A 27,327-nucleotide genomic window follows, 5' to 3' on the forward strand; every position below is an offset into this window, starting at 1 on the left:
GGGGAATGGAAAGCTTGTGGCATGTGTAAAAAAGGTTTGCTTGTAGAGGACAGCACTGAATGAGAATAGACAATCTTGTAAACAGAAGTAAGTACCTATCAGAAATACATTTTCATTATAAGAAAATTATAATTACCTTACCTTATGTATGTGTGTAATGAAATCAGAACTCAAACTATTTTTCCCTGATAATAAAAAAGTAAGCAACAGGTATGGTTGATTACAATTGGGAAACTTCATGGGGTAAAATTTATTTCATGTTCTTATGACAGTGTTGAAGTTCATTAAAGTCTAAGTATTCTGTAATTTATGAAATGGCATTATTATAGCCCATACAAATCTAAGTATGTTATAATTTTCTTAAGCTTACAAAGTCAGCCTAAAATATTTTTGAATTCACTTAGTGCCTTTATCTAGCTTCCTTATTTACAGTATTACATTACTCATGAATAATATCTGGTTGTTGGATATGGTTAAGTCTGGATTGGTTATAATGGTATTTTTGATTTTTCTACTAATCTTTATTGTGTAGTAATAAGAATAACCTTTCCAGCATTGATACATGTTATGAAGGAGCATATTTTTATGGAACTGACTGCATTCTCCAGGCTCTAACTAGTGTTTTTGTTTTGGTAGTTGCTCTGTTATAGGATTTACTGTAGAATAACAGAAAGTGTGATGTCTTTATTATTGTACTCATAAGAAATAATATATTTGTGACAGAAAATGTGTTTTCTTAATTTAATATTTTACTTTTGTATCAGCACTCTACTATATCTGTCATCAGTATTCTGTTTTTTATGTAAGATTTTCTGACTTTCACTTTGGACTTTTGTGTTTTTTATGTGAGAATCAAAAACTTTCTGTCAGCTGTTCTTAATAATGTACACTTGTTATTTCTTTAGTAAGAGATTGTTTTGTTCATCAGTGTGTCAGCTTTACAATTTATTACCTAACATTTTAGGAGGTATCAAGTAGATATTTTATATTCAGCATTTGATGTTTTTCATCCAAACGTAAGACAAAAAAGTATTGATTTGGGTTTCTTTGGTATTAAATCAAAGTTCCTGAATGTCAGGCTTTTCATTTTTTTATTAACCTGAAATACCAACTCTTTAAATTTAATATTAATAAAATCTCCTTATTTAATGCTGTAGATGTAGACTATTATTCTTTATCATCATTTGAAGAGCAAAGATGTTCATTTATATAGACCATCTCAGTTTGGATTCTGACCATCTCAGTCTTAATGTAATATCTGTTGATTAAATAAAGCTCTAGACATTATCCAGTTGTTCCAACATCTTTCAAAATTCAAATCATGTATTCTGAGTATGTAAAAACTGCTGTAAGGGTTTTTGCCTACAAAGAATTCCAGTAATGTGTTGGATACATTTTACAAGGAGTATTACATTTGAAACTGTCTAATGCAAAACCTGATAATTGTTGTATAAATGCTGTACGTAATATTAAATATAATGCAACTGTACTTAAACAAGGTATAAAAATGCTTGCTTTAGAAGCAGTAATAAGTGTTGTAAACATTTTCTTGTGGTTGAATGTGTTTCTTGAAAATTTCTACCTACAATGCATATTTTAAAAGTTATTTTGTTATTTCAAATTGTTTTTGTGTGTGCCATAATAATGTTCTGTTACTTCACTTTTTAGACTAGTAAATGCTATTATTGCTAATCTTTATGTATATCTACTTCTTTAATTCATAATAGGTTTGGGATCTGTTTTATTTGCCATAAACATTGATAATCCTGACTTGAACGCTTCTCGCACCATTGTACAGAAAGAGCCACAACTATCTTCTGCTGAATCGAGCATGTGAAACTCAACATAGAACCGCTGCCTGTTGTTGTAAAATCTGTTGGGCGAGTTCCAGGTGAGTTGTACTGTTGTCTGAAATAATAAGCCCTCTTTCAAATTCCATTAATTATTTTTTTTCAAAACATTTTGGAATTTTATTATTTATAAGAAGTTTGTTAAGAATATTAATTTAAAAGAAATAACTTATTCACTTTGATTCATTACTTTTGATAATATTTTTCTTAGTTCAATTTTTTTTACATGTTTAAATAGAAAAAGAATGATTTTATTATAATTGAAATGATGACTCATTAAAACAAAACAATTAAAAATGTCTGTACATTTTATGGTATTAGTGAGACATTCATTGTATTTCTTGTTTGTTTTTTCTTCAAAATCCTGATGTAATTTTGTGTTATTCTGCAGTTTTTAGGTAACTTGTCAGAACAGTGATTAAGTAATGATATATAACCTTGAAAGAAGTATATCTACCCATCTTGTTGAACCTTCACTTGTAAGAATGATCCTTAGACATGTACACTGTGTACATCCATACTTGTGAAAGTTTGAATCTTTATCACTTGAAATAACATTGAAGGGATTTGAAAATCTAAGGTTGTGGTTAATGACTGTACATGCTCTTGTTTTCTGGATGTATCATTACATTATTGTAACTCATGTAAAGTAGCCATTATTAGTAAAGAATCACTGTAAATATCTAGAGGAGGACGTAATGTCATCTGTGGCTAATGCTTGTTTATCCATGCCTAAATGTATAGGTGTCAGTTGTTAGGTTTGTAGCACACAGTAAATTTTCAGCTTGCTTCATCTTCACATAACGGCCTCACTATGAAGTTGTTTTTTATTTTATTTAGCTGTTATGGTTGTTATAGGTAGTATTTCCTTCTCTATTCACAGGTTGAACAGTCTTTTACTGTGCACTTTATAAATATAATAACATTTCATCCTGTTTTCAGATATTTTCATCTCTTGAGATGTTATATACCATCATTGAAAGGAAATATTTTCCTTGATTGTTTCTGAGGGTATAGGTAATGGTTGTTTGTTTGCATATGCTTAGGTTGTACAGACTTTAGCTAGTATTGTATTATGATGTAATACATAGTGACATAAATAACTTACTGCTGGTCATATTCAAAAGTAGTATTAGTGTTCTGAACCATGTTGAGAAAATTGAAACTTAAACAACCTGAATATGAATACTTGTGATACTAAACATGTAATCTTTACTAGAAGTATACAAATTTTGTAGAGATACACATGTTGTATCAAAAGTTATCATGCAAATAGTTAGACAAACTCGTGTATATTACACTGAACCTGTTATGAGAGGGTTAATATTTAGTAAATTATTCAGTAGATGGGTTTTATATTCACTCTTAAGTTTCTGTTGATGGCTTAATACTCAAACTATTCTAAACAAATATGGATTTCAAGTAAAGAATCTGTACAGCCAAAACTTTGCTTATTAGGAATGGGGAACCTTTTGAAGTATGTTCTAATGGATAGGATATAATTTGTATTTTGTTTTTATTTTAAAGAGCAAATAGCTTTTGCATAAAAAAGTCATATTATCATGCTATTTTTTAACCACGTAATTAACACTTTAGACATATAAAAGTAATTTTTTCTCACAGTAACTATACGCTTTAAGTCTTTATTTAATGTAGACCCTGGGTGGACTATTCTGACAATAATAATACTTATAAATATTATGTAATATATCTAAGTACCTCCAAAGAGGAAAGGAGTCATATTTTAAAGTGAGATAAGACTTTCAAATTTGTTGACAACGTAAACTGTAAATTGGAAAATCTAGCACGTTGTTTAACATCTTCCAACTGCCATAAATGTTACATCAGTAAAAAAACTAAAAGAAATTGTGTAAAAGACTGAATTCATTAATAACATCAGCATGCAGTATGCTATTGAGTAAACATCTGAACTCTTGTTGCAATGATCAATTTGTAATTTTTCTCTTTTACATGTTTAAAAATTCCTGTATGTGGTCTCCATGATAGTAGACAGAAGAAATAACTGAAGTCATCTAGAATGAGCTAGCCTCGTAGGAATTAATTAAAGTAGAATTTGTTTTATCTATTTATTGTTATACATAATCCAATAACAGAAAGAATTATTGACATTTTTTGAAAGACAGGATGTGATAGGAGGGTATGGTTGTGGGTTTTACTATCATTTTTATATTTCAGTAAAGCAAGAAGCTTAGAGGCTATACATTTCCAGCATGACTTAGCATTATATACACCATAAGTGTGTAATTATTTTCTAAATTCTGAAAATCATATAAAGGTAGAAATGAAAAATCAAAAATGAAAGTTTGTATTAAATAACAGTTATACAGAGAAATGAAGATGGAAAATTTATTTAAATATTTCCTTTTTATTACAAGAAAGTAAAATTTAAATAATATTAAAATTTGAATAATAAGCTACATTTTGATATGATATTTATAGGTAGACATTGGTAATAGTTTTTTGCTTAAATTTGTAATGTAACTTTGTGAAAAGGGTTGTGACATTCTCACTTTGACCTGCTACCATACATGCAGGGTTAAAAGATCTCAGTCAAGTGACATCATTAGTATATCACAATCTTCTTTTTTGAAAAGTCCAGTTGATTTTGAAAGAGTGATTGTATATGCAGTACCTACGAATTATATATAAATTGTGTTTTGATTATTCTTCTGTTACATTATAAACTCCTCATTTTTCATTTTATGAAAACAGTGTTTTGAATTGAAAAGTAGTGTCTTGTTTTAGCACTAAGTGACAAAACTGCTGTAAGTAACATTTGTTTAAACAACCTTTTTACTACTACCACAGAAAATAGAAAAAAGAGAAGGAAAAAACCAGTTGCTCAGGTCGTGTCTTTTGATGATGATGAGGTCAAGACAGAGGATGAAAGGTAATATTTTCTTTACTTACCTTAGTTTACCTTGATATGTTTTTAGTTTATATTGCTTTTAATGTCTCTCAAAGTCTGTGGGCTTTTAATTTTTACATTTTAAATGCAAACACGCGAGAATGATCGTGGCTACATAAAGCTTCTTGGAACTGTATAACTGTTACTAACTGGTTTGTCAAATAACTGTTTGATGATATATGACACACAGGCTTAGTGGTTGAATATATATATTCTTTGATTTACATGCTAGATGACTAACACTAATTTTCTATCTAATTTGATATAGATGGTTTTTAATAATTGATTGGCTGACAGACTGGATGGTTGAAATATAATTTGTACTCTGAAGCATTGACTTGAATAACTTGGACATTTTGTAAAATGAAAAAATTATAAATGCAATAATAAGATTATACTTATTTCACTCAACATCTCTTTTCTACTTTCTAAGGAATTATCTAGTATTTGCACCACTGGGCTTGCAATGCAGAACAGACTATGCACTTCCAAAACAGTTTTACCTTCTCCAACATAATGCAATCTGAATCCTTGTTTGCTCTCTAAGCATTGCTAAAAAGTTTAGTACCTAGTATACTAGTCTTTATGCCTCATCAGTTTTGTGCTTATTGATCAAGTACATTTCATGTGACTACTCTCCACTAATAGTATTGCATAATCATTCTTGATGGGCACACCATTCTTTAGATGTGATTTTCACGTGCATCAGTTTTTTTTTAAACAATTTTCTTTTACCGAGTTTGCATCTATTCATTTCAACTTTTTTTTACATTTATTTATTGTTATAAATTTACAAGAATTAGTAGTAGAAGTTTGTGATTAATGTAAGTGACAACTTCCCAGGAATTGTATTTAACTGCTGAGGAAGTACAGGCTTACTTTATATATTTGACCAGTGATTTATCCTCCTTTTTGTGTAACAATTTCTCTGAGGAAGACTATAAACAATGAGTTAACACTTTGAACTCTCTTTTTCTGGTACTTTCTACCTCCTCTAGTACTACCACATTATTCTCTGTGGAGAATTGTTCTTATTCCTAGGGAATCTATGGTATTTTCAAGGTATACATATGTTTGATATACCCACAGAAGTCATGGTTCAGATGCCCTTTGTGTAGCTTTGCACTAATTTACATATAGGAGAGTTGTGTACTTTGTCACTGGGGCTCAGTTTTTATTAAGTTTGATATCTGTGTCATTTGTTAAACCTTTCACTATGGGCTTGGTATAATATACACAAGTTTGTCTACAAATTTGCACACATTAAGTATTTGCACTATAACTTTTGATACAGCAGGTGTATATTCACAAAATTTGGTAGACATTTAGTAAAGATTACATGTATTTTGTGTGCAGAAAATTATATTTTTTTTAATGAAGTATTACTTGTTTTACTTGTTTGTGAAAATAGAATCTGTTTCATTACTAGTCTGAGTGCAAAGTGATTTCATGTTATGATAAAAAAAAGTTCTTCATCCAAAAAACCTCAAATATTATTTACGTAATCTCTAAAACAAATGTTTGTTTTTGGTAAGACTTTATATTTTATGCTATTTACCATACTCTGTGTGGGGACTGTCACTTGACCATCCTTTTCACTACCACAGTAAAAATAAGGAAATAAATCTAAATTATGCTTTTTTTGTACTAGAATGACTGCATATTATAACATAAGTACAAATGTTTAGTCTAAGTAGCTTAAGGCTCATAACACTATATACTTACATCCATATTACATCTGTATATTTACAAAAAGTCTCTTCAACACACCTGGCACATGTTAAAATTGTATTCTATTGTAACATGTTTTTTTGTGTGTTTTTTAACTTTCAGCTAGGAAATTAAGTAAATTTGTTCTGCATTGTATTGCTTGATGGGTGATTTAGATCCTGTATCTGTGATGTATGAGGAAGTTCAATTGAGGTCAGCAACAACTTGTGGTAGTGATGGTTGATACATTCATTTCAGGTAACATCAGCTTCCTGTCTTCATATCTTAATAAATGCAAATGCTGATGCAAATTTAACCTGAAGATGGGAAATAAAAGTTACTTGAAGTATTGAGATAAATCAATCATCTCTACTCTAGGCTGTAACTGACCATAAAGATAAAATATGACAGTGTATTCTTGAAACTTTTCTAAGGTGGTGAAATAGCTAACTGTAGTTGACAAAAAAACAAAAATTTTAGTAACTACTAATTCGACAAGCTAGATTAACTTAGTGACACCTTCATAGCTGTATTACACGTACTGAATTGACTCTTGCCAATAATGAACTTGGAATATTTTTAAAATATGTGTTCAGTGATTTAGAAAAGCTAAAAATGCAAAGCTAGAAGAGCAGACTTAAAATGTGGTGTTTTTAACCTTGATTTTATATAACATTTGTTTCAATAAATCATGCATAAACCTCTGGAGTTTATTGTAAAAAGAACATGGAAATTATAATAAATAAATTGGAGTGTTTTTACGATACCATTTTGATAAACTGATTCAAGAAGTAATTGTGAACAGTATTTACAACTGTGCTGTATGAAGTGCATTACTTAAATATTATCATCTTGGTAACTGTTCTACATAAACTGGATTCACTCAGTTGGTCATGATATTGGATTTTACTCAGTTGTGATACTAGTTTGTCATCTGAGTTAATTTAGAAGAATGGTATGTTAAATATTGGTTACAAGGGGTTTTAGGTAATTTTTGTTAGTTTGCACAGTTATTATTATTACATACTTTGTGGATTAAATATACTTAGATAGTTTATTTCATATGTAAAAGTTCTTTATTAACTAGTTATGTTTAGTTTGTACCTTACATGTCATTACTACTAGTGATATATATTTCATTGTTGTATTTAAATATTTTTTTCAACATTAACTGTGTACCTTATTCCTGATTTTCTTCAGTGTAGGACTCAGTTATATGTCCTTTGTCATTTAGGTTCACTATGATGACTGTTAACTTAGATATTGATTATTATGTGTTTCCTTTGTAATTTTTGTCTGTTTTCATGTTATTGTTATTACATACTTATGGACGATATAAATTTCAATGGGTTGTCCATTTGTCCTTTGTTGACAGGGTATGTTTTGGTAGTCACATATCATTACACTAGTAATATATAGTTCAATGTTTTATCTGAATTTCTTTTCTTTTTTCCAAAGTGTTAACTTATGTGCCTAACACTAACTTTTTGTCAATGTGGAACTTGAAATATTACCTTTGTTATCTAACTGACAGGTTAATTTATTTCCCATTTGTAAGGCTCAGCTGGACTTTGATTTCGCTTTCCTACAATTGCATTGCTCTAAGTTGAGTTTTCCAGGTTATAACCCTACCATCTGGACAGATTACAACTGTTTGTGCTTTTGTTGGGGAGTACAAACTCCTACCAACATGCTCACATAATGAGTCTTTGCATTTTTCCTTCTTGGAATATATGAATCCTGCTTCCTTCTTCTTGTTCCCAGTTCTGAGGCTACACTTCTCCACCTTTACAGAATGTAGAATGGGTGAGATTCCTGATATGAAGGTGTAAGTCTTTCTTCTTTCCAACCTCATTCAGGTACAGGCTTCTTTTCATATTTGGATTAAGCAGTTTGTGCATCCCTCACGTTTTCTTATGGCTTGAAATGTTCAATCTCTTCATTGATTTGGGCTTCCTTGGAAGTTCTCATTACCATGAATCAGGCTCATATTTGGACACTTCTTGATTAGTAAAATTTCATTTTGGATCCCTGTCTTGGTGATTAGACAGTGTCAGGACCATGGCAAGAAAGCTGATTAATCTTCCTCATCCAGATTTACACCTGTTCACATACTTATTTTTATGGGTTGGGGGGTTCTTACCTCTACTCCCATGTGATTTTTGGTCTCTAGTCAGTCAAGGAATTTGTTCTTCACCTTGCATTTCTTGAGCTTATGGTAGTTTATTGAGCTTTGTCACGTTTCCTTATTCTTCTGTGAGAAATGGTAGTTATGATGCATTCTACAGTGGCTACTTGTATCACTGAGTTAGGGGGTACAAATTTCAGGTCTCTGTGCTTTCACTTCCTGGATCTCCTTGCTGGGCCACTGTCAACATATTGTGGTCTGTTCTTGCCTTTTTTTGTAGTAGTAGATTGATTATCTTCTCCCATCTAGATTCTTTTCAAGAAGCAATCTCTCATTCCACACATCTTCATGCATGGCCTTTTTTTCCAGGTTCATTGTCTCAGTCCAGGAACTGACTCCATGTGTTGCATTTTTTTTTCTGATCCATTAGACCTTCTACCATGTCCATTTACCCTGGATGATCATATACCTTCTGACTTTGGTCTTTTCACCACAGATTATATCCTTCCCATATTTTTATCCCTCATTTTTCTTTATTCTTCACCCAGGTGTTTGACAGAGGATTATCCACTTCATCCATGTCTGGCTATCAAACAGCTTTGTCATTCTTCTTTTGTTTTTCCAGTTTTCATCTGATTTTGTCTTCCCCTATTTGTTTCCTCCCTTTCTTTTTCTTTCAATTACTATTGAGTTGTCATTGTTGTTCATTATGCCCTTTCTCGTCTGCCTTTGTTTTCCTGTTCCATCTACCTCCTTTTTTTTGTGACATGTTTCCTTTTACTCCTTGCTTGCAGTTATCTTCATTCAGATATTTAGGCCTTTCATGTTACCTGCATCCTTTACCATTCTTTCCACCTCATTCTCTATTTCAAAATGTCCTTCACCACTTGGACCTGTGCTGCTGTTTTAAGTGGTTGGGCTTAACCACCCATTTCATCACCTTCCATTTTTCACCTGATCAGTTTCGTATATACTGCCTCCTTTCAGGGTTAACCTTACCAACCTTTTATTTCCTGGAATCCTTCAATTTTCCATGCTTACTGGCTGTATTAATTTACTTATTAGGCTGGCATATTTGGTTTTACCCAGGGAAGGCCACCTCTTCACACCATTCTTCTCATCAGATTCATCTCATCACTATATTCTTGGCTGCACCAATTTGATATTCATTGGAATTTCATTTTCAATTTCATTGAGGCTGGAATTTGGAATACTCCCAATATCTTTATCATTCATAATATGCATGACTCAGCTGTATCTTCCTGTTCTAGATATCATCAACATCCCTTGTTATTCTATGCAAGTCAGTTTTCCTTTAACTAGGTTAAGTCTGGTCACTTCCTTTCTCAGCTTTCCTAGACATAACATCTACTTTACAGATCCCACCTTGTAGCAAGTATGATTTGCCCCAAATTGGTGATAGTTTCCAGTAACTGTATAATGTTTACTTTTGAGATCAGATGGCAACTTATCTAGAGACACGAGTGTGTGTGTGTGTGTATGTATATATATATTCTCAGTATTGGTCACTTTCAATCTATAGTAGGCCATCACTCATGGACTTCACAAGTAAAGCAGAAGGAAGTTCTGCCCATCTATGTCAACCCTTTCATTGCATACATTTGGGCCAGTCTACTTTTTGAAATATGCATTGCACAGTCTCTGTTGATGTGATGCTCCTCCAGACTTCCCACTACATCAACCCTTTTCTTCTAGTGATGCCTGGGTGTCCATATCACTCCAAGTTCTTAATCACTGGTGTGGAGGACCAGTGATGCTTCCTTCAGGGTGAATTTCAATATTTGCAATACTTGTGATTATCCACTCAGTTAAAGGAGGGCAAAGCTGATTAAACTACTACTTCGAGAAAAAGTACTGTTGGTGGAGAATAATCACATGATTCATGCATGTTCAGTTGAAAAATGGAGAGCAACTAATGGGGTATAAAAACTGGTGCACTAATGGCATTCTTTTTTTTAGCAGTGCTTTGAGGATAGACAAGGATTGGGATAGATTTTTGTGAGTAGAAGTAAACATTGGTATGAAATACATTTTCAGTATTATAAAATGTTAACTTTTACAATTATTCTATAGACCAATGGTGAAGTATAAATATGACAAGATCTCTTGGGTAATATATTTTACATTAAACCAAACATAAATATACAGCAACATTAATGTCTAGCAACATGAATATAGATGAGAAGCTTATAAGTAAGTTTACAAACTTGTAAAAACATGAGCGTAAAATAATGTGAAAAATATTATTTGTAAAATGAAGTTAACTAGACAGAGAAAACAAATATATATATGTTATTCCCATCTTATATCACAGTTAACTTGTGGCTTAAATTTAGAAAATGTAAAGTTTTTTTGTATTTATGGTAAAAAGACAAGTAGCTGTAGCAAAGATTTCTGTTTGTAAAGGGCAATCAGATGTTGGTCTTCCATGTTTTTCTGCATATCATCTTTGTTGCACAATGCACGAGTAGTGAATTTTACTGTTATTTTACCGCATGCTCCTGCATTTTTAGGGAAAATTTTTTTTCTGGGTTTTATGCAGAATATATTAGGCGTGGCACTATAATCACAAATTAGAACTGTTGGACAGTGACACTGTAAAATATGTTTCGGGGATCAATGGATTTAAAGCATTTGTTGATAAACTTTGTCTTGTATCATGCATTGTCTAAAAATAGCAGAGAACAGAAAGTGTGTGCAAACTTGCTGGAGATTCAACTTTTAAAAATTAGCTGAATTTTTAAACTCAGTTGGTAACATCTAGTTTCTGGTTAGTTTCAGAAGTTTAGGAAAACTGAAATGTTAATGGAACATTTCAAACAAATAAAACATGTTTCAACAAGAGAGAAAAAAAGAGCAATATGCATATGAGGGCCTACAATGAAATATATCCAGCATAGTATTTTTATTGATTTAGTATTGATGTGTGATGCACTCTAAGAATTATGTAAATTAAATTTGGATTTACAAGAGCTCAGTATAGACTTTGTTAACATATTATAGTTTATTTGAGATAAGTCTGATTTATTATGTTACATACATTACTTATTTACTATTTCAAATAACTGGAAATCTGAATTTAGAAGTTAATTAAATGTTTATGTATCAAATTTATGATATCTAGCAACAAGAGTAATACATACAATTTTCTTTCTAATACAAGTATATTTTAATATACAAACAACAAAACAATTCATAATAATGATTATTACAAATAATAATTTATATATCACAATTTTATGAACTCACAGACAATATCTGGTCAAAAACTGAATATTTTATCAACAATCAATGTCAACAATGAGCAAATTAATACTGAGTTGATACTGTCACATGTTGCTTAAGCTAGTTTGCTGTTTTGGTCTAATGCTGTTCATAATCTGACTTTTACTAACAAAGATATTTAATGTCATCCTAGAAATACTAATGTCCAAAGTTATTTCACTAATGTTGAATGTGTTGTAATGCTTGAAGTCTATAAAGTTTGTGGTCAAATTCTGTATAATAATAATACTCTCTTGGCATGATGGTTTATACAGTTGAAAGCAATGTTCAAAAATACGCTAGTGTTTTTGCCAAACAAATATTGTCTATTCCTACTCTCAAGAACTTGCACAAATTTAGAGAACAGGCAGGATTTTAGCAGTGCATATCCAACAATACATGTCACATGCATGAAAAACAAACTATACTGAAACAAACATAGGTATTAAACTAAACATATAACAGTAAATTTGTTACAACCTATACAAAGTGGATTAAAGCATAAAAGCTCTTGTACAAATTTTTGAAAAAATAAGAATTATTCCAGAACCATATTATAAAAATGTGGGGAAGAATTATTCTTATCAGTTAAATTGTCAGTTATCTGTAACATCATGTGGCATGGATCGTATTACAATCAATCAGTTGACATTTAGGATTTTTGTTGGTTGTAACTTTAATAAGAAGGGTCAATTTGAAGGTACAGTATTTTCACATTTGCTTTGATAACACTTCTGTGATGGATACACTTTGTATAAATACTGCATCAGTCAATGAGTAAAACATCAGGTTATTGTGTTTGATTGTGAAATGCTCTTGTAAAACTCTGTGACAAAAAAAATTCTCTTTCAAAATGACGCCAAAAGCAAAACCATCTGATCGTGTTGAGCTACCATTGATATATAAAGTCAAGGTTATTCAGTCACATAATGCCAGCAATAAAAGTCAGTGCAAGTTAGCTGAAGAGTTCAGTGTCAGCAAAACAAAAATTCAGCAAATTGTGAAGCATAAGACTAAATATATGACAACATTTGAAGAGAATAGGTTATCTTCTCAAAACCACATCATTTCTACATTTGTATATGATGACCTTAAAGCATTATTGTAGCCTTGGTATAAAAAAAAAAAAACTTGTGCTATGAAAATTCCAGTTTTTAATATTGCAATGAGGAAAGCACTTACAATAGCAACTACTCTTGGTCATTCTGACTGTGAACCATTATCTGGATTACTAACTAAATTCAAAACCAGACATAACATTTTGCAACTCACATTTAGTGTTGAACATGAAAGTGTCGATGCCATGAAAGTTGATGAATGTAATGCCAAATCACATGATATTGTAGAGGGATATATATCTGGAAATGTCTACAGTGTGGATGAAACTGGGGTCAGCTATTATGGTTTACTAGACAAAACTGTGTACAAGGTGCAGGGCGACAGTAATCAAAACATAAACTAAGTGTTGCATTATGCGTGTAGTTGTGTTGGTGAATTTTAACATGTTATTGTAATATACGAGAGCACAAAATCTATATGCTTCAAAATCTTAAACATGAAGAATGACTTGATCATGGCTTGGTATGTTAACAAGAAGGCATATATGACCAACACCATCTTCTGAGACTGGAATATAGTGTCAGTGTTATAGACCCTTGTCCTGGTGTCAATTCTGCCATATATAAAATCATGCCCAACACAGCATCGTAGTCTTCCTCAATATGTTTCATCGGTTGACAGCACCAAACACAATGAGTTCAACTGTTACAGTTCATCAAGACCATCTTCCCAATATCGCCACCAACCCCAACAAATATGTCAATCAAGACAATAATTTTACTACCACAAAAGAGTCCTGTGATAACTGGAAACAAAACTTCTCAAAAAAACCTATATAGTGACCATCTTACTGAAGACAATGACCAGTCTACAGGTGAAGAATATTGCACAGTCCACTCAATGCAGCAAATGGTAAAATGCATTGCAGACATAGAGGTTTGCACTAAAACCCAGTACTCATGAAAATGGTGTACAATTTAAATAATGAAGAAGAAATTGTTAACTCTGTATGACCAAAAAAATAGCATTCTGAAATCAACTTTTTTATATAGTAAAATATATATGAATACATGTTCAATGACTAAAATTTATAAAATACTTTTAATGATGAAAGTAAAGATAGTAAAATAGAAGATATTCAAGAAATGAATAATCATTAAAAATTTGGAACTATAATATATCACACATAACATTACAATTAATTGGCAAACTGGTGGATCTTTAGTAAGACCACTTTTGTTCAGACTCAAAGGTGGTTTTACTAGAGAGTCTACTGTAATAGTTATGAAGATCTGTAGCTCATACATCAGAATAAATTACAGAAAAACCACAGAAAATGATAAATACCTTGATTGTAGATCAAACCAGACAAGTAGTGTAGAGTAGGGCATTATTATAGTGAAGAAGATAATAAATAAATAAATAAAATACATAACTGTAGTTGTTCTAAGTAATGGATTCCTTATATACTTGAAAAAAAGCAAAATAAAGTACACAAACATAAGCAGAAAAATGATGAAGACACATTGTTATTTTTCTCTCTGGTATAGATTTATCTGAAAGTGGACAGAAGATATATAATCAGCACCAAGTAAGAACTGTGTTTAGAAACTGCAACAAAATACTAAATTAAGTAGTACACACCAAATCACATAAAAACTTGTTTACAACATGTTTCAAATGTACACTCAAATACGTTTTGGAAACAAAAAAAAATCGATACAAGTAAGAATTCTAGAATGTGAAGTAATAAAGTAACAAACACACAATACTAATACTGATAACCCATTACATGAGGAAAAGAATAGTACAACAGAATGGAACAAAATAATGAAATATGAACTACATACAAGAGAAAAATATCTTTCTTCATCCATTTAGATGACAATACATTAGTAAATCTTACAAATCAAGAAAACCAGGATACCTTCTTGAAATCAAATAATTTAAGTCCTCATAAAAAGGTACCGAATGTGAGTGGATAACACACAAACACTTTCAATGGGATTGAATCCTATCCACTACCACTAAACACACAGTCCTTTTCAGGACTTTCCTGAAGACAGTACGACATCAATAACTGTAATTGGTGTGTGGTACTAATTAATGACATTAATATTGAGACCTAGATAGTCATTGGTTACTAATTATAAAAATGATTCATATTTATTTTATATAACTTTACCAAAAGTAAATACAACAGTAATGATCTTTAATTTTCATGATATCAGCTTTAAAAATCTTTATGGATTTGATATGTTTAAATTTTCAACAAAGTATGTTGGAATTTTTGGGGATGTTTGGATGTTCTTAGTAATTTTTGGGGCATCATATAAGTGGTAAATAAATAGACGCCCAAAGAAAATCCTGAACACTATGTTGAAAGCTCCAAATTAAGGTTAGAAGTATAGAAGTATAAAGCTTTTTGGTAGTTTGTTTTTATCAAGATAAAATACAGTGATAAAAAAAATTAAGTTTTCTTCTTTCTTCAGAAGGATTAGTAAAGAAAAGTTTATTAAAATTTGTTGTCTCATAAAATTTTAATAATACTTAAATTATGTTTAAACAGCAATTCCTTGGTAGACTGTATGTAATTTTATCTATCATTCCACTTCATTAATTAACTGGTAATGAGAATTGAAGTTTATCTATAGTATACACATTTTAAAATTATTATATTTTGAGGTTAATTATAGTATTATTTAATTTAAACACATGAAATCTCTGCTGTATTAAAAATAGAAATTACTTTTGAATGTTTTATATCCAAATTTTATAATATTTAAATTTTAGACTGCTAAAATGTTATGAAAACTTAGTGCATTGTTTTTCCTTTCTAGGCCTGTAGAGTGGTCACATGAATGTTATAGTGCTCCACCAACCTGCATGTCATCACCTGTATTGAGTTCAGGAAACTTTCCTGACCTTGACCAACTAAGTACATATTCTAATGTTAGTCTGTCAGTGTCAAGCAAGTCATCCCCACAATTGGAAAGAAATGAATCTGATAAAGTACATGGTGGTGCAGGTGGATTGATGAATCTTCATGTCACGACAAATTCCCAGTCTTTAACTTCTTCCATGGGAATAGCTGTCAAAAAGAGTTCTCCCTTGTCTAGTAGTGTGAATATGACTAGCAGCGACAGTTCAGGAGATGTTTGTGATCAGCCTTCAGGATCTGAAAATTCTTTTCCAGTTAATGAACTTTCCATAAAGACCAAACAAGATCTTGAAGCTAGTAATTCTTCAGTGATCATAAGTGAGAGTGCTCCAAGTCATGCCAATAACAGGCAGAAAAATGATACCAAAAAATTTATAAAACAGAGTAATCCATTACAACCTAAAAGGTATTGGAATCCATTTGTGTCTGAGAAGAAGAATATCTAAGTTTTAATACATGCAACATTTAGTACTATAAGTTCTAGTTCACTTTTTTCTTTCTTTTTTTTTTACAGAGATGCCTATATAAGGTTATCTGAATAATGAAATTTTTAGCAAACAAATTATTGTCTTCTCTAGGTTAAAGAAAGCAAGTGCAAGTGTGTTAAACTATAACAAACTCAGTGGACTAGCTGTTAAAAGTAGGTTATGAATGAGTTGCTGTAAAATAAACCTTTAAAAGGACATGAAAATAGTTCTCAGCATAATGAACTGCCCTATACAAAAATACATTGCTAACAAACATTAAGTAATTTTGTGAAAATAAAACTGTTCCTAAGATATTAAATTGGCTGAAATGTTATTCTTATATTTACTGGATTTTCTTTGTTGGTGTTTGTGAATAGAATCTTTTAATCTTTTTTTTTTAAACATTTGGTGTTTTTCATATTCCAGAGAGGACTTCACCAATGAAAATATTTTGATGCCCATTTTGGGGTCCTCAGAATTCAATGCTCCTTTAATCCCATTGTCTCAGGGAGATGACATTCCATCAGGTTAGAGTTAAATATTTAAACATTGGTTAGTATCTGTTGTTTCAATAATTTTAGCATGTACTGAGTTTTAGTTAGTTAGAATTATAGGTTAAAAATCTAAGGAGAGCTTTATGCAAAATCTGGTTTTAGTAAAATATTTTTTTTTAAAATTGGAATGTGTCGTGAGTGTGTTTTACTGTATTGAAGATTCAGTGGTTCACTAGATAAACAGAAACAAGAGACCGTGGTCATAATGGAAGCAGATTTAATATACATTGAGCGTATAATTGTGGAACACACTTAATCCATAATCAGCAAAGTAAAAAAAAACAAACGAGCATTAAGGTATAAGGTATACTGCTACAAAATAAGTAAATCATAATGGTTTTTGTGAACAAGAAAATTGAAATACATTGAGAAGTAAGCAGCAGTTTATGCATCTATAAACTATGGAGTAAGTGAGAATAAATGATCAAAACACAAAATAACATAAATGAAATAAGATACTAATGTATATTAGGATTTTGGTTATTCAAAATTCTTGTTTTTGTTTTGTTGTCATGCTTGTTAACATATTTTTAATTCACAAAAATGTTTTTATTAAAAACATTAATAATTAGATTGCTTGTTTTAATGAGAAGTTCAAGTTCTCGAGATCCAATCAATTTTTAAATGCTCACTAGTTTTATCAATTTATATTATGAGATTAGAATTTATAATGAAGAATTGTGTGTATTTTCAGGTAAAAAGGTTGAAGAATAGAAACACACAGAAGCTTTATTTCAGTTATTTTAAAACTTAATCATCTTTATTTTAAAAATCTTTAATTCTTGTTGTGGTAGCATTCATCTGCACTATTAGAGATTAATGCATAGACAATTAAAACAAAATAGCTACTCATCAAACTTTCTAAATAATCTCACTAAGAGTTCTTTAACAGTGACTCCATTCTCTTAATAAACCATGCAGTGTCCTCAACTTTACTCCCATTATCTCTCTGCTGTTATTGGGTTCTGTAAACATTAAATAAATTCACTTGTACCCACATTTTACTCAGACTAATATTTAGATCTAGTTTATGAAATTAAAACTTTTATGGTTGTAAGCACCAACTGCCAGTACTTTTTCACTCATGGCTCATATAAAAATTATACTGTAGTGATTTCAATATCATATACATTGTTAAAAGTAAATGTCAGTTGAAAACTAAAGTTTATGAGCATTTAGAAGCAATGTACAAGAACCAACATTTACCTCATACATTTCTGGAGCATGACAATTTTAACTGTATTTACAGACCCATCTCCTAATTAAAGACAACTTTGTCTAAATTTAGAAATATTTTCCCAACTAATAATTATAATCACAAATAACCATGAACCAGTATTTTGTGTATCAGGGTATGTTGCATGTTATAATTTATCCCAAACAAGCTGCCAGTCTGTATTTTGAGATGGCTGGTATGAGTATTAAAACTTTAATTAAAATAGAAAACAACGTTTCAACCTTCTTAGGTCATTGTCAGGTTAACAAAGAACGTTTTCAACTGAATGTTGCTGGGCACATGTCTTAAGGATGAGAGTGTAAATGGATATGAGATTGCAGGGGGCATTGCATTTTATGTTAGGTTATTAATTAGCATAGGTATAAAAATGTTCCTTTATATCACTTTAATTTTGGTTTTAGTTGTTGTATAAATAGGGCTTCTTTGATTTTGTGTTTATATTTGTTTCCCTACTTAGTATCTGGGTCTTTACTGTTATTATGTTGTGTTTATTTGATTTGCAGTGTTCTAAAACATGTGAAAGTGTTTTTTTGTGTGTTATGTAAATCTGGTTTCTATTTTTCTGCTTGTTTCTCCAATATAGAAGTTGTGACAGTTGTTGCATTGTATTTTCTAATTAATGTTACTGTTATGTTTGTCAGTGTAGTTTTTACATAGTATGGACTTTAGTTTTGTAATTGGTTTTTGAATAAATTTGGTGTTTATTAGAATGTTGTGTTGTGTTACAAGTTTTTTCAAAATGTTGGTTATTATTTTGCTGACACTGGTAATATAAGGTATGCAGCAGTGTATAGGTTTTTCTTGGGATCCACTATTGTTTGTTTGTTGTTGACCATGTTGTTGATTTAGGTGTGTGTGTGTATAATTTTTTCAACGGTTTTTGGAGGAAATTTGTTGATGTTGATTAAGTGTTGTTTTATTTTCTTGATTTCATCATTAATTTTATTCAGTGAGCATAGTTTTGTGGCTGTGTTTATTTGGCTTCTTAATATGTTGCGTTTTTGTTTTATTTCATGTTCTTAGTCCCAGGGAATGTATAGTCTAGTATGGGTGATTTTTCTGTGGATTTCTGTTTTGAATTGCATATTGGTTCTTGTGATTTTGAGGTTGAGAAATGCTATTTGGTTGGGTTTTTTTCATGCTCACAGGTGAACTTAATTTTGGGGTTGTATGGAGGTAATGTAGTTGAAAAACCTAAGTTTGTGTTTTGTAGATCTGAATCCAGTCTTTGTATTGTCGACATATCTGTACCAGTATAGTGGTGAGTATGATGCTTAATTAATTGCTTAAGATTCAATCTGTGTTATGAAAATGTTGGCTAGAGTTGGTGACACGGGATTTTTCAATGAACCAAACTACCTACAAATAAATGGCTTAGGAAGAGCAATCTCATGTTTGATGAAGATTTATCCTGACTGTCTGAAGAAGACTGTCTGTTTTTGCAGAAGTGACAAAAATTCTTTTCACTAAAGTGGTTTTATGTGTTAAAGTGTAATCATCAGAAAGAGAAGCTGCTTCCTGTACTGTTTCAATTTTCTTTTCATCCAAGTAAGTTTTTAAGTCATTACTTGTACAGTGTTTAAATTCCCCAATTCAAAGTAATTACCTTATTTTGTGGAAGCTGTTGCAAATATACATAATTTCCACTGTTGATCAAAATAAACCTTTCATGTGGGTAAATTCCATGCAGGTTTAACTGTCTTGCTTGCAGTAACCTTGAAACTTTTGCTAATAAGCTTATGGTACTAACATGTATGCTTTCAGAATAGCTGCCTTAACCTTGTCATAATCTGTACAATCTTCTAGAGAGAGAGAGCAACACAAGCTTCTTGTGCCTTACCAGTTAAAACACTCTGTAATAATAATAGCCATTTTTTGGTTGGCCATTCCATGGTTTGGAAGCCCTCCTTAAAATGTTATAAATATTTATGAACTTCATTTTTATTAACAGGTAGTACTTTTAATATATTGATTGAGTTCAAAGTTGTAATTTTTACCTTGGTCAATCAGAGTTGAGTCTCATTCCATTTCTTTCAGCTTCAATATGAGCTTATTCTTTCTCTTTTTTGACTTTGATAGGGCTTGTTTGACCTCAAAATGTTTACTTTTTCTTTCAGCTTTGATACAGGCTTGTTCTTTCCTGACTTCAATTTAAGTTAGTTTGTTTGTTTTTTTTTCAATATGGACTGGTTCGGCCTTGAGACATTTAATTTCTCTTTTGACTTCAGTAAGAGCTTGTTCTTTCTTGGCTTTGATATGGACTTGTTCAAGTTTTAACTGGATTTCTAAATTATCTTTATCACTCAACTCTGAATGACCAGTTGGGACACGTAATACTTCCTCAGACAACAATTCATCATTGACTAGTATTTCAGTAATACACTTTTTAGCTCATTTTTTCTCATTAATATCTTAATTTTTAATTCTAAAATTTTGGCAATTTTTAGCAATTTACTTTTGTTATATCTTTCTAGTTGTTCAAGGGAGGATAGTTTAAGAAAATCTTCACAATCAGATGTGATAAAATCTTGTTGGTGCTGTAGATATAAATTGTATTATGATTCAAATATTAGTTTAGATCAAATTTTGTATGATTCACAGTAACAATAATATTTAACTGTACTCTGTAATTTAATTCATGGTTTATTTTGAGTGTTCTTTATTAAAGTGTCATTTTCTCAAATACCATTTGCATTTTACTTCATTCATAGCAATAAAACTCAGTGCACCTTATTTTTAACATTTCTAATGATGAAATACAAATGTGTTTGTCTGAATCATTGTCTTTGTCTTTATTAATAAATTTTGTTTCCCATTTTTTATAAATCTACAATAGAATCTGAATACATTTGTTTTGTAATTTATAGATGATAAATTTCATCAAAGACGTAAAAAATGACTGTTTTATAAATTTTTATTGTTTCTGTTGTCTTTATTATAAATTTTTACATGTTCTATTGTCTTTGTTATTTTTCATGTGATTCTAAAACCAATAAAATGTTGCATGCAGTGAAGGTCATTATTAAAGAACAGTTATTTCTGCCTATCCATAAATGGAAGTAAAATAGATCAAGTTACTTTGTGGAGAAAATTAAAGTCAACATGCAACACCCTCTCTTCAGCAGATAATTCCAAAATCAAATATAAAGACACTACAGCCTCGACTGATTCTAGTAAAGCCGAACTATTTGACCAAGTCTTCTGTCAGACTTCCAAACCCCAGACCTCCTATCATTCAATGGTCTGCTGTTTGTACTGTATCAAGTTAAAATTCAACACACAATTATTTGGTGAACCTCAAGCTTTCTTACCAGCAGACAGGCTAGAGCATGATTCAGTCAAACACATTCATGCCCATTCAAGCTGGAAGTAGGCATACCACTAGAGTCTGTTTTCAGCTTACTTTTGTACATAATGTGTGTCAGTGACATCCCATTCCCAAAACTTGCATGTAATCGTGTATTTGGTGGTGTGTAGGTTAAAACCCTAACAAAACACAAGCAATTATATTTCACCGATGTTGTATGAGGAAAATGAATAAACTTACCCAAGCAAAACTAACCCTACTAGACACTGATATAAAATTCTCTTAATCTGTAAAATATCTTGGAGTCATCTTCAGTTGGTCTCTACACTGCAAATCTGTCAACCAACGTATTACTTTCCTTAGATGTATTGAAGGCACCTACAAAGGATGCTTGGCCAGTATCATTACAACTACTTACAAAGCTTGCATTAGACCACTCATTAAATATGGATACATGGTCATGTGCAATATGTCCAATGACCTTATGCAAAAATTAGAAACTAGAATACTGAGTAATTCTTATAGTATGTCATTTACCAAGGTATTCCCCCCAAAGCTACTTAGTTTCACAACGGACATTACCTAAACTTAGTAAAAGAATCTGGAATTTAGTCAAAAGGTATTATTAAACAGCCAGCACAAGAAACTCACAAAAAAATTCTCAACCATAGCTGAAACACTCAACGAGTGTTCTTACTCTATTTGTAATGTATAGATTACTAACCAGTTTTCAGCCAAAAGTGTACTAACCATTTATGCTCTTAATTTTCATTTCAGGTACATAGCTCAGGCACTCCCTAAATACATCAAGTTCAGGGAGAGAAAGTGAGTTTTCTCGGGGTTCTCCCATTTCCCCCACATCAAATTCTTGGCATAGGATCTATAGATTCACACTGCTCTGAAGAACCCTATGTTCCTTATCAACCATTGGTTTTGTGATAGTCGCCAAATAGTGCCTGTTGTCAAGTCTTTTCTACACCTCTTGCTTACTGTCCATAACCACAGTTTGTTTGTTAATGCATGTGTCAGTAATATGTGTGGGTATTTATATAGGTAAATAAGTACACATTTTGTTTTTTTTCTTCACATGGCTTGACTTAATGTCCAATCACAAGTGGAATGAAGAGAAGGTAAATTTCTGAGCACTCCCAGTTGATTCTGACCCAGAGCTCTGGCTATTGGACAGTTAAATCTTAAACTGAAATATTTGTCACGTTCTCTCTCTCTTTTTCTTGATCAAAAGAACTAGCATCAAACCCTGCTCAGTGCCACTATATGAGAGCTATTCTCAGAACTTCACTGAAAATGACAATAGGTTATAGCTGATAAAAGCTGATTACTAATTAGTATCTATTAATATGTATAATATTAATACCAAGTTAATAATTAGAGTTAGGTAGCCTTACAGACTACTATTTATTAAAGTAATTTTCATTTTAACTTTAGAATAAATCAGAAAAAGCCTTTGTCCCAGTATTTATATATCTCGGAACTTGTGTTCCTTAAGTTGCATATTTTTTTAGAAGTGTGTTGCTATAGAAAATTCACTAATGTCTGTCTTGATAATAATTATGTTTTTATGACACTGATTTATCCAGTACTTGATTTGTGATTTTTCTCTCTGTTGATACTTTAATGTGACAAAAGCTGATGATGAATATTTAAGATTTTTATTTTTTACTTTCATTTGTTATTTATGTATACTGTTTACTTACATTTATTGTAGATATTATTTGGATTAATTTTTGTGTTTTGTTGAGAACAGATACTTTGTAAAGATAGTGTAAGTGAAGATTAATATGTGAAATAGTTGTAATACTTTGGATGCATGAAGTTTTATGGATTAGCCTCTCTGTGCCTCTGTGCATATTTGGAACAAAATGTTCTATGATGGGAAACAAGTGCGAGTATGTGTATATCTTCAACTTGTGCTTCAAAATAACCTTTATCTTGATTTTTCTCACTTTTAGAAGATTCAGCATCCATTCCTAGCTATGGAGATGAAATGGAAAATGCTGCAGCTGCCCTCGCCATGACCCAAAAGATATCGGGCTGGGCTAACTCTTCAGGAGGGCAGGCACAAACTAGAGAACAAAAAGTAACAGAACCTCGCTCTCGCAGTGATACCATGACCATGAGTGCAGGTTAGCATGAAACTTGTTAAAATGTTCTTGCATTTGAAGAAGAAGTGGTTAAAAATATTTTTTAAGAAGTTTACATAAATAATGTAAATGTGATTATAAGATATTTGTAGAGGGTACTTCAGTTTCTAGATTAGAAGATTAGGCTTATGGTTGATATTGATCAAAGTTTAAGTTGACACTCATGATTTCATTGAATGAAAATAAAAGATGAATTTAAATTATAAGATTTAGAATTTATTTGCCACTTAACTCATGATTTTGGAATAAATTATGGGTAACAATATATAGATACTTTTGTTTTCTAAGGCAGTATTTTCTCAAAAATGACCCTTAATATTCAGTTATTATATGATTATGCTTCTGACTTCACAGAAATGACCTGTTATGAGTAGTGCTTTTATAAATATGTTAACTTCTCAAAAATAACTCACTGTGTTCAATGACTGTGTAATTTCATTGAGAACAAATAAGGTTACTTGCATTTTCTCTCCAGTTAACTGCTCTTTCCTGAAAAATATGGCACTAAGTATTCTTAGTGATAGCAGTGCTATAAATTACATTCATATAGGCATGGGTAACAATTTTTTCCATTCTAAGCGTGTAAATGGAATTGTCTCCAATAAATTACAGTACGTTATATTCAGAAAATGGAAATAAAATATGGGGCTTGTAAAATTGTATCCTTTTTCTCTTAAGCATGTGAACTGGCTTTGCAATAGTACATGTTGAAAAAGCAAACCTCAATCTGGCAGTGGAAAAATGCATTATCTTGACTTATTAACATGATAGAAGTTTACACCAGTAGGAACAACTATATAAAGTATAGTATAGTATACGGTTCCATTGATATACACATGGATTCCAGGTTTCGTTCTTCAAAAGAACGTGTGCAAAAAAGAAGTGTTTTTAGAGTGAAAATTTGAAAATCAAAATCATGTTGAACAACTTCAAAATTATATGTAAAGTTTGTTAGTTTGTTATTGGGTGCATGCTTGTGGTTTTATAACCTTCTTATGGACTTGATTACTAAATGACAATTTCATCCTATACTGTGATTGAAATATTATTATGATGTAATTTTGTAATTCTTGAAAATCCTTGAAGGAATAAATATAGAATACAAAATTAAAAAATATAATAGTCCTAATTCTAATGTCTAAGACAACTAAATTAATGATAATCATGTTTTTTACCACCTTGAAAAAGGTGTGGAACATTGAAATAAAAATATAAATTTTTTTCTTTTTTTAAAAACATTTTTTTTCTGTTATGGAATTAAATTAGATGTAATTAGGTAAGGAAGTTAATTTCATTAAAACGTGTTATTGATACTCAACAGAAAAATGAACAGGGATCCTGACAAATTAATTTTTATACATTATTATATTAAAGGAGTTAAAAATTACTGGTAAGAAAATGGAGATAAAAATGCTCTCTTGAATAATTTTAAAGTTGTCATTTCGTTAGCTAAATTGTGTAAATCTAAATCAGTTTTACGTATAATTCACATTTTCTGCTATCAAAAAACTAAATACTGATATTTTTGAAGTGTACAAGCAACTTGTCACAGAGTAGTAAGAAACATTGAATTTTCATCAAAAGTTGCAAATGACAAAGAAATGTTCACAAAATGTGACCATTGTAAGAATGCATCATCTTTATTGTATAAAGCAATTACATGCAAATGTATCTTGTAACAATTAAGTGAAGTACATATAATAACAATAAAGTTTTTTTTTCTTTAAAATCACCAACATTGCAAAAACGTTACATATTCTTTTTATTTGTAGATGAGCTACGTGAAGCCTTGTTGACAGTCCTTCAAAGGAAGACAGAGGCTGAAGAACAAATTAGGTAAATTAGCTAATTGTTTTAAGGTTCTTTTTTCATTAAAATATAATTTTTGCTGTGAGATGTATATTTTAAGTAAATTTTAAACTTTTTGTAGTAAGGTGGAGGGAAAGATTCAGAAAATAATTAGAAAAATAAAATTTAAAATTCAGCAAGTCTCAGAGAAAGCATTTGAAATGTATTTATGTAGTCTGATTCATAAAATATCTTTTCAAGCAACTTAGTAAATTTTCATAAATAAACCCTGGTTGTGAAATTACCAAAAAATAATTTCAAAAGACATCCAATACATCTAGAAATCAAATACTGAAATACATACTCATAGTTTATTAATGTACTAAAATTAGACTTATTTCAAAATTAATGAATTGATTTAATAGATAAAAAAGATACAAAAATTACAGTTTGAAAAAAATAACTTATAAAAGTGTTTTTGTGTAAGTGGTGCATATTTCATACTTAATGCTTTTGAGATTTGAATCATTTTCATACTGGTAAGATGCTAAAATTGGTATTGTGTGTAAATATCTTTCCACAAATAATTAATAAATATTCAAATTATTTGAAAAGTGAAAACACCATTAAGAAAGAATAAGAAACAGACTTTGAAGAACTACACATTCAACTTGAGGATTGGTGTCAAGGAAATACTGCTATAAAACTGGGAAGGTGAAATTGAAATTACTTTAGTCACAAAAGCAAAAATATAATTGGAAGAAGAATGAAACGAAATAAATTTAAACAATTGTTGAAGTGAGAATTTCTTGAACAGCAGCTGTCTCCAAATAATCAAGAGGAAGAAAGATTGTCTTAGTAACAAAAAGTAAAATCTTAAAGTAGTTAAATAAAACCAACCAAAACTATGTTATATAATAAACTGTAATTGTCCCACTTCCAAACTTCAAATTATCCCTTCATCTTCACATTCTAATGCATTCAAAACAACTTTTAGCTCAATATTTACCAAAAAAAATTTAATTAGAATTTTTTCATTTCATTTATTAATTTATTCAGCATTTCCTGAAAACTAGATTTTTTTTGTGGATACAAAACAAAATGATTTGTTGAGTCTAGAACTGCTGTTGGGAGTAAAGAGGAAAAATTATTAATTCCTGTCTTGTCTGTTAGCTGATGGTTATTCTCAATTAGACAGATTTTTTGCAATGATTTTTTAATAAATAGTTTTGTAAGTTCATGTGTATAACATGCAATTGTGTATCTGTTTGTATTACTACAGAATATATGCAATGAAAATTCATTCACACTGGTTAGGTGGTTAGGGTGTTCCACTCACAACCTCAGGGTTGTGAGTTCAAATCCTCATCCAACCAAGCATGCTTGTTATTTCAGCTGTGGAGCATTATAACATGTTGTTCAATCCCACTATTTGTTGGTAAAAGAGTAGACCAAGAATTGGTGTTGGTAACTGTTTTTCTTTCACTGCTAAATTAGGACAGATAGTCCTCATGTAACTTTGTGCAAAATTCACAACAAATATTCTTTTTATGTTTTTAATGTAGAGGCTTGGTATGTTTTTTCACGATTTAAATATAAATTTAACATAACATGGTAGTATATTCAAACAAAATTAAATTTGTTGTAGTACATACAGTATTTATTTTATAATTTGTGCCTACTCAGTATTTAGAAAAAAATAAATGCATCTGCATTTCTTTTGCTAATTTATATATTCTTCAGCTCTCTTCGATCTCTGCTGCACCAAGAGATGGAATTGAATGCAGGATTGCGAGCAGAAATAAAGGACGTGAAAAAAGATCAACAAGAAAAAATTGAAAAAATTGAGGCTAAATTTCAAGCAGTAACAAGGTAAAACTTTTTTTTTTAATCTAGATTTTTCCCAAGAT

At 30.7% G+C, this 27,327-nt stretch overlaps 2 protein-coding genes across 2 annotated transcripts in view; both read left to right on the forward strand.

Moving 5' to 3' along the window:
- Window positions 1–1,891, forward strand: part of LOC143244939 (sorting nexin-29-like) — a 34,975-nt gene extending 33,084 nt beyond the window's left edge. The window contains exon 9 of the mRNA XM_076490527.1: window positions 1,728–1,891. Within this exon, the coding sequence (XP_076346642.1) occupies window positions 1,728–1,837 (110 nt within the window). The 3' untranslated portion in view covers window positions 1,838–1,891. The remainder of the gene's footprint in view (window positions 1–1,727) is intronic.
- The window catches only part of LOC143244937 (sorting nexin-29-like), a 56,633-nt gene continuing 31,140 nt past the window's right edge, over window positions 1,835–27,327 (forward strand). Inside the window, exons 1-7 of the mRNA XM_076490521.1 lie at window positions 1,835–1,891; window positions 4,680–4,761; window positions 15,802–16,308; window positions 16,796–16,896; window positions 23,438–23,611; window positions 25,402–25,465; window positions 27,161–27,289. Of these exons, the coding sequence (XP_076346636.1) occupies window positions 15,848–16,308; window positions 16,796–16,896; window positions 23,438–23,611; window positions 25,402–25,465; window positions 27,161–27,289 (929 nt within the window). The 5' untranslated portion in view covers window positions 1,835–1,891; window positions 4,680–4,761; window positions 15,802–15,847. The remainder of the gene's footprint in view (window positions 1,892–4,679; window positions 4,762–15,801; window positions 16,309–16,795; window positions 16,897–23,437; window positions 23,612–25,401; window positions 25,466–27,160; window positions 27,290–27,327) is intronic.

This window comes from Tachypleus tridentatus, chromosome 2 (assembly GCF_004210375.1).
Source record: "Tachypleus tridentatus isolate NWPU-2018 chromosome 2, ASM421037v1, whole genome shotgun sequence".
NCBI lineage: Eukaryota > Metazoa > Arthropoda > Merostomata > Xiphosura > Limulidae > Tachypleus > Tachypleus tridentatus.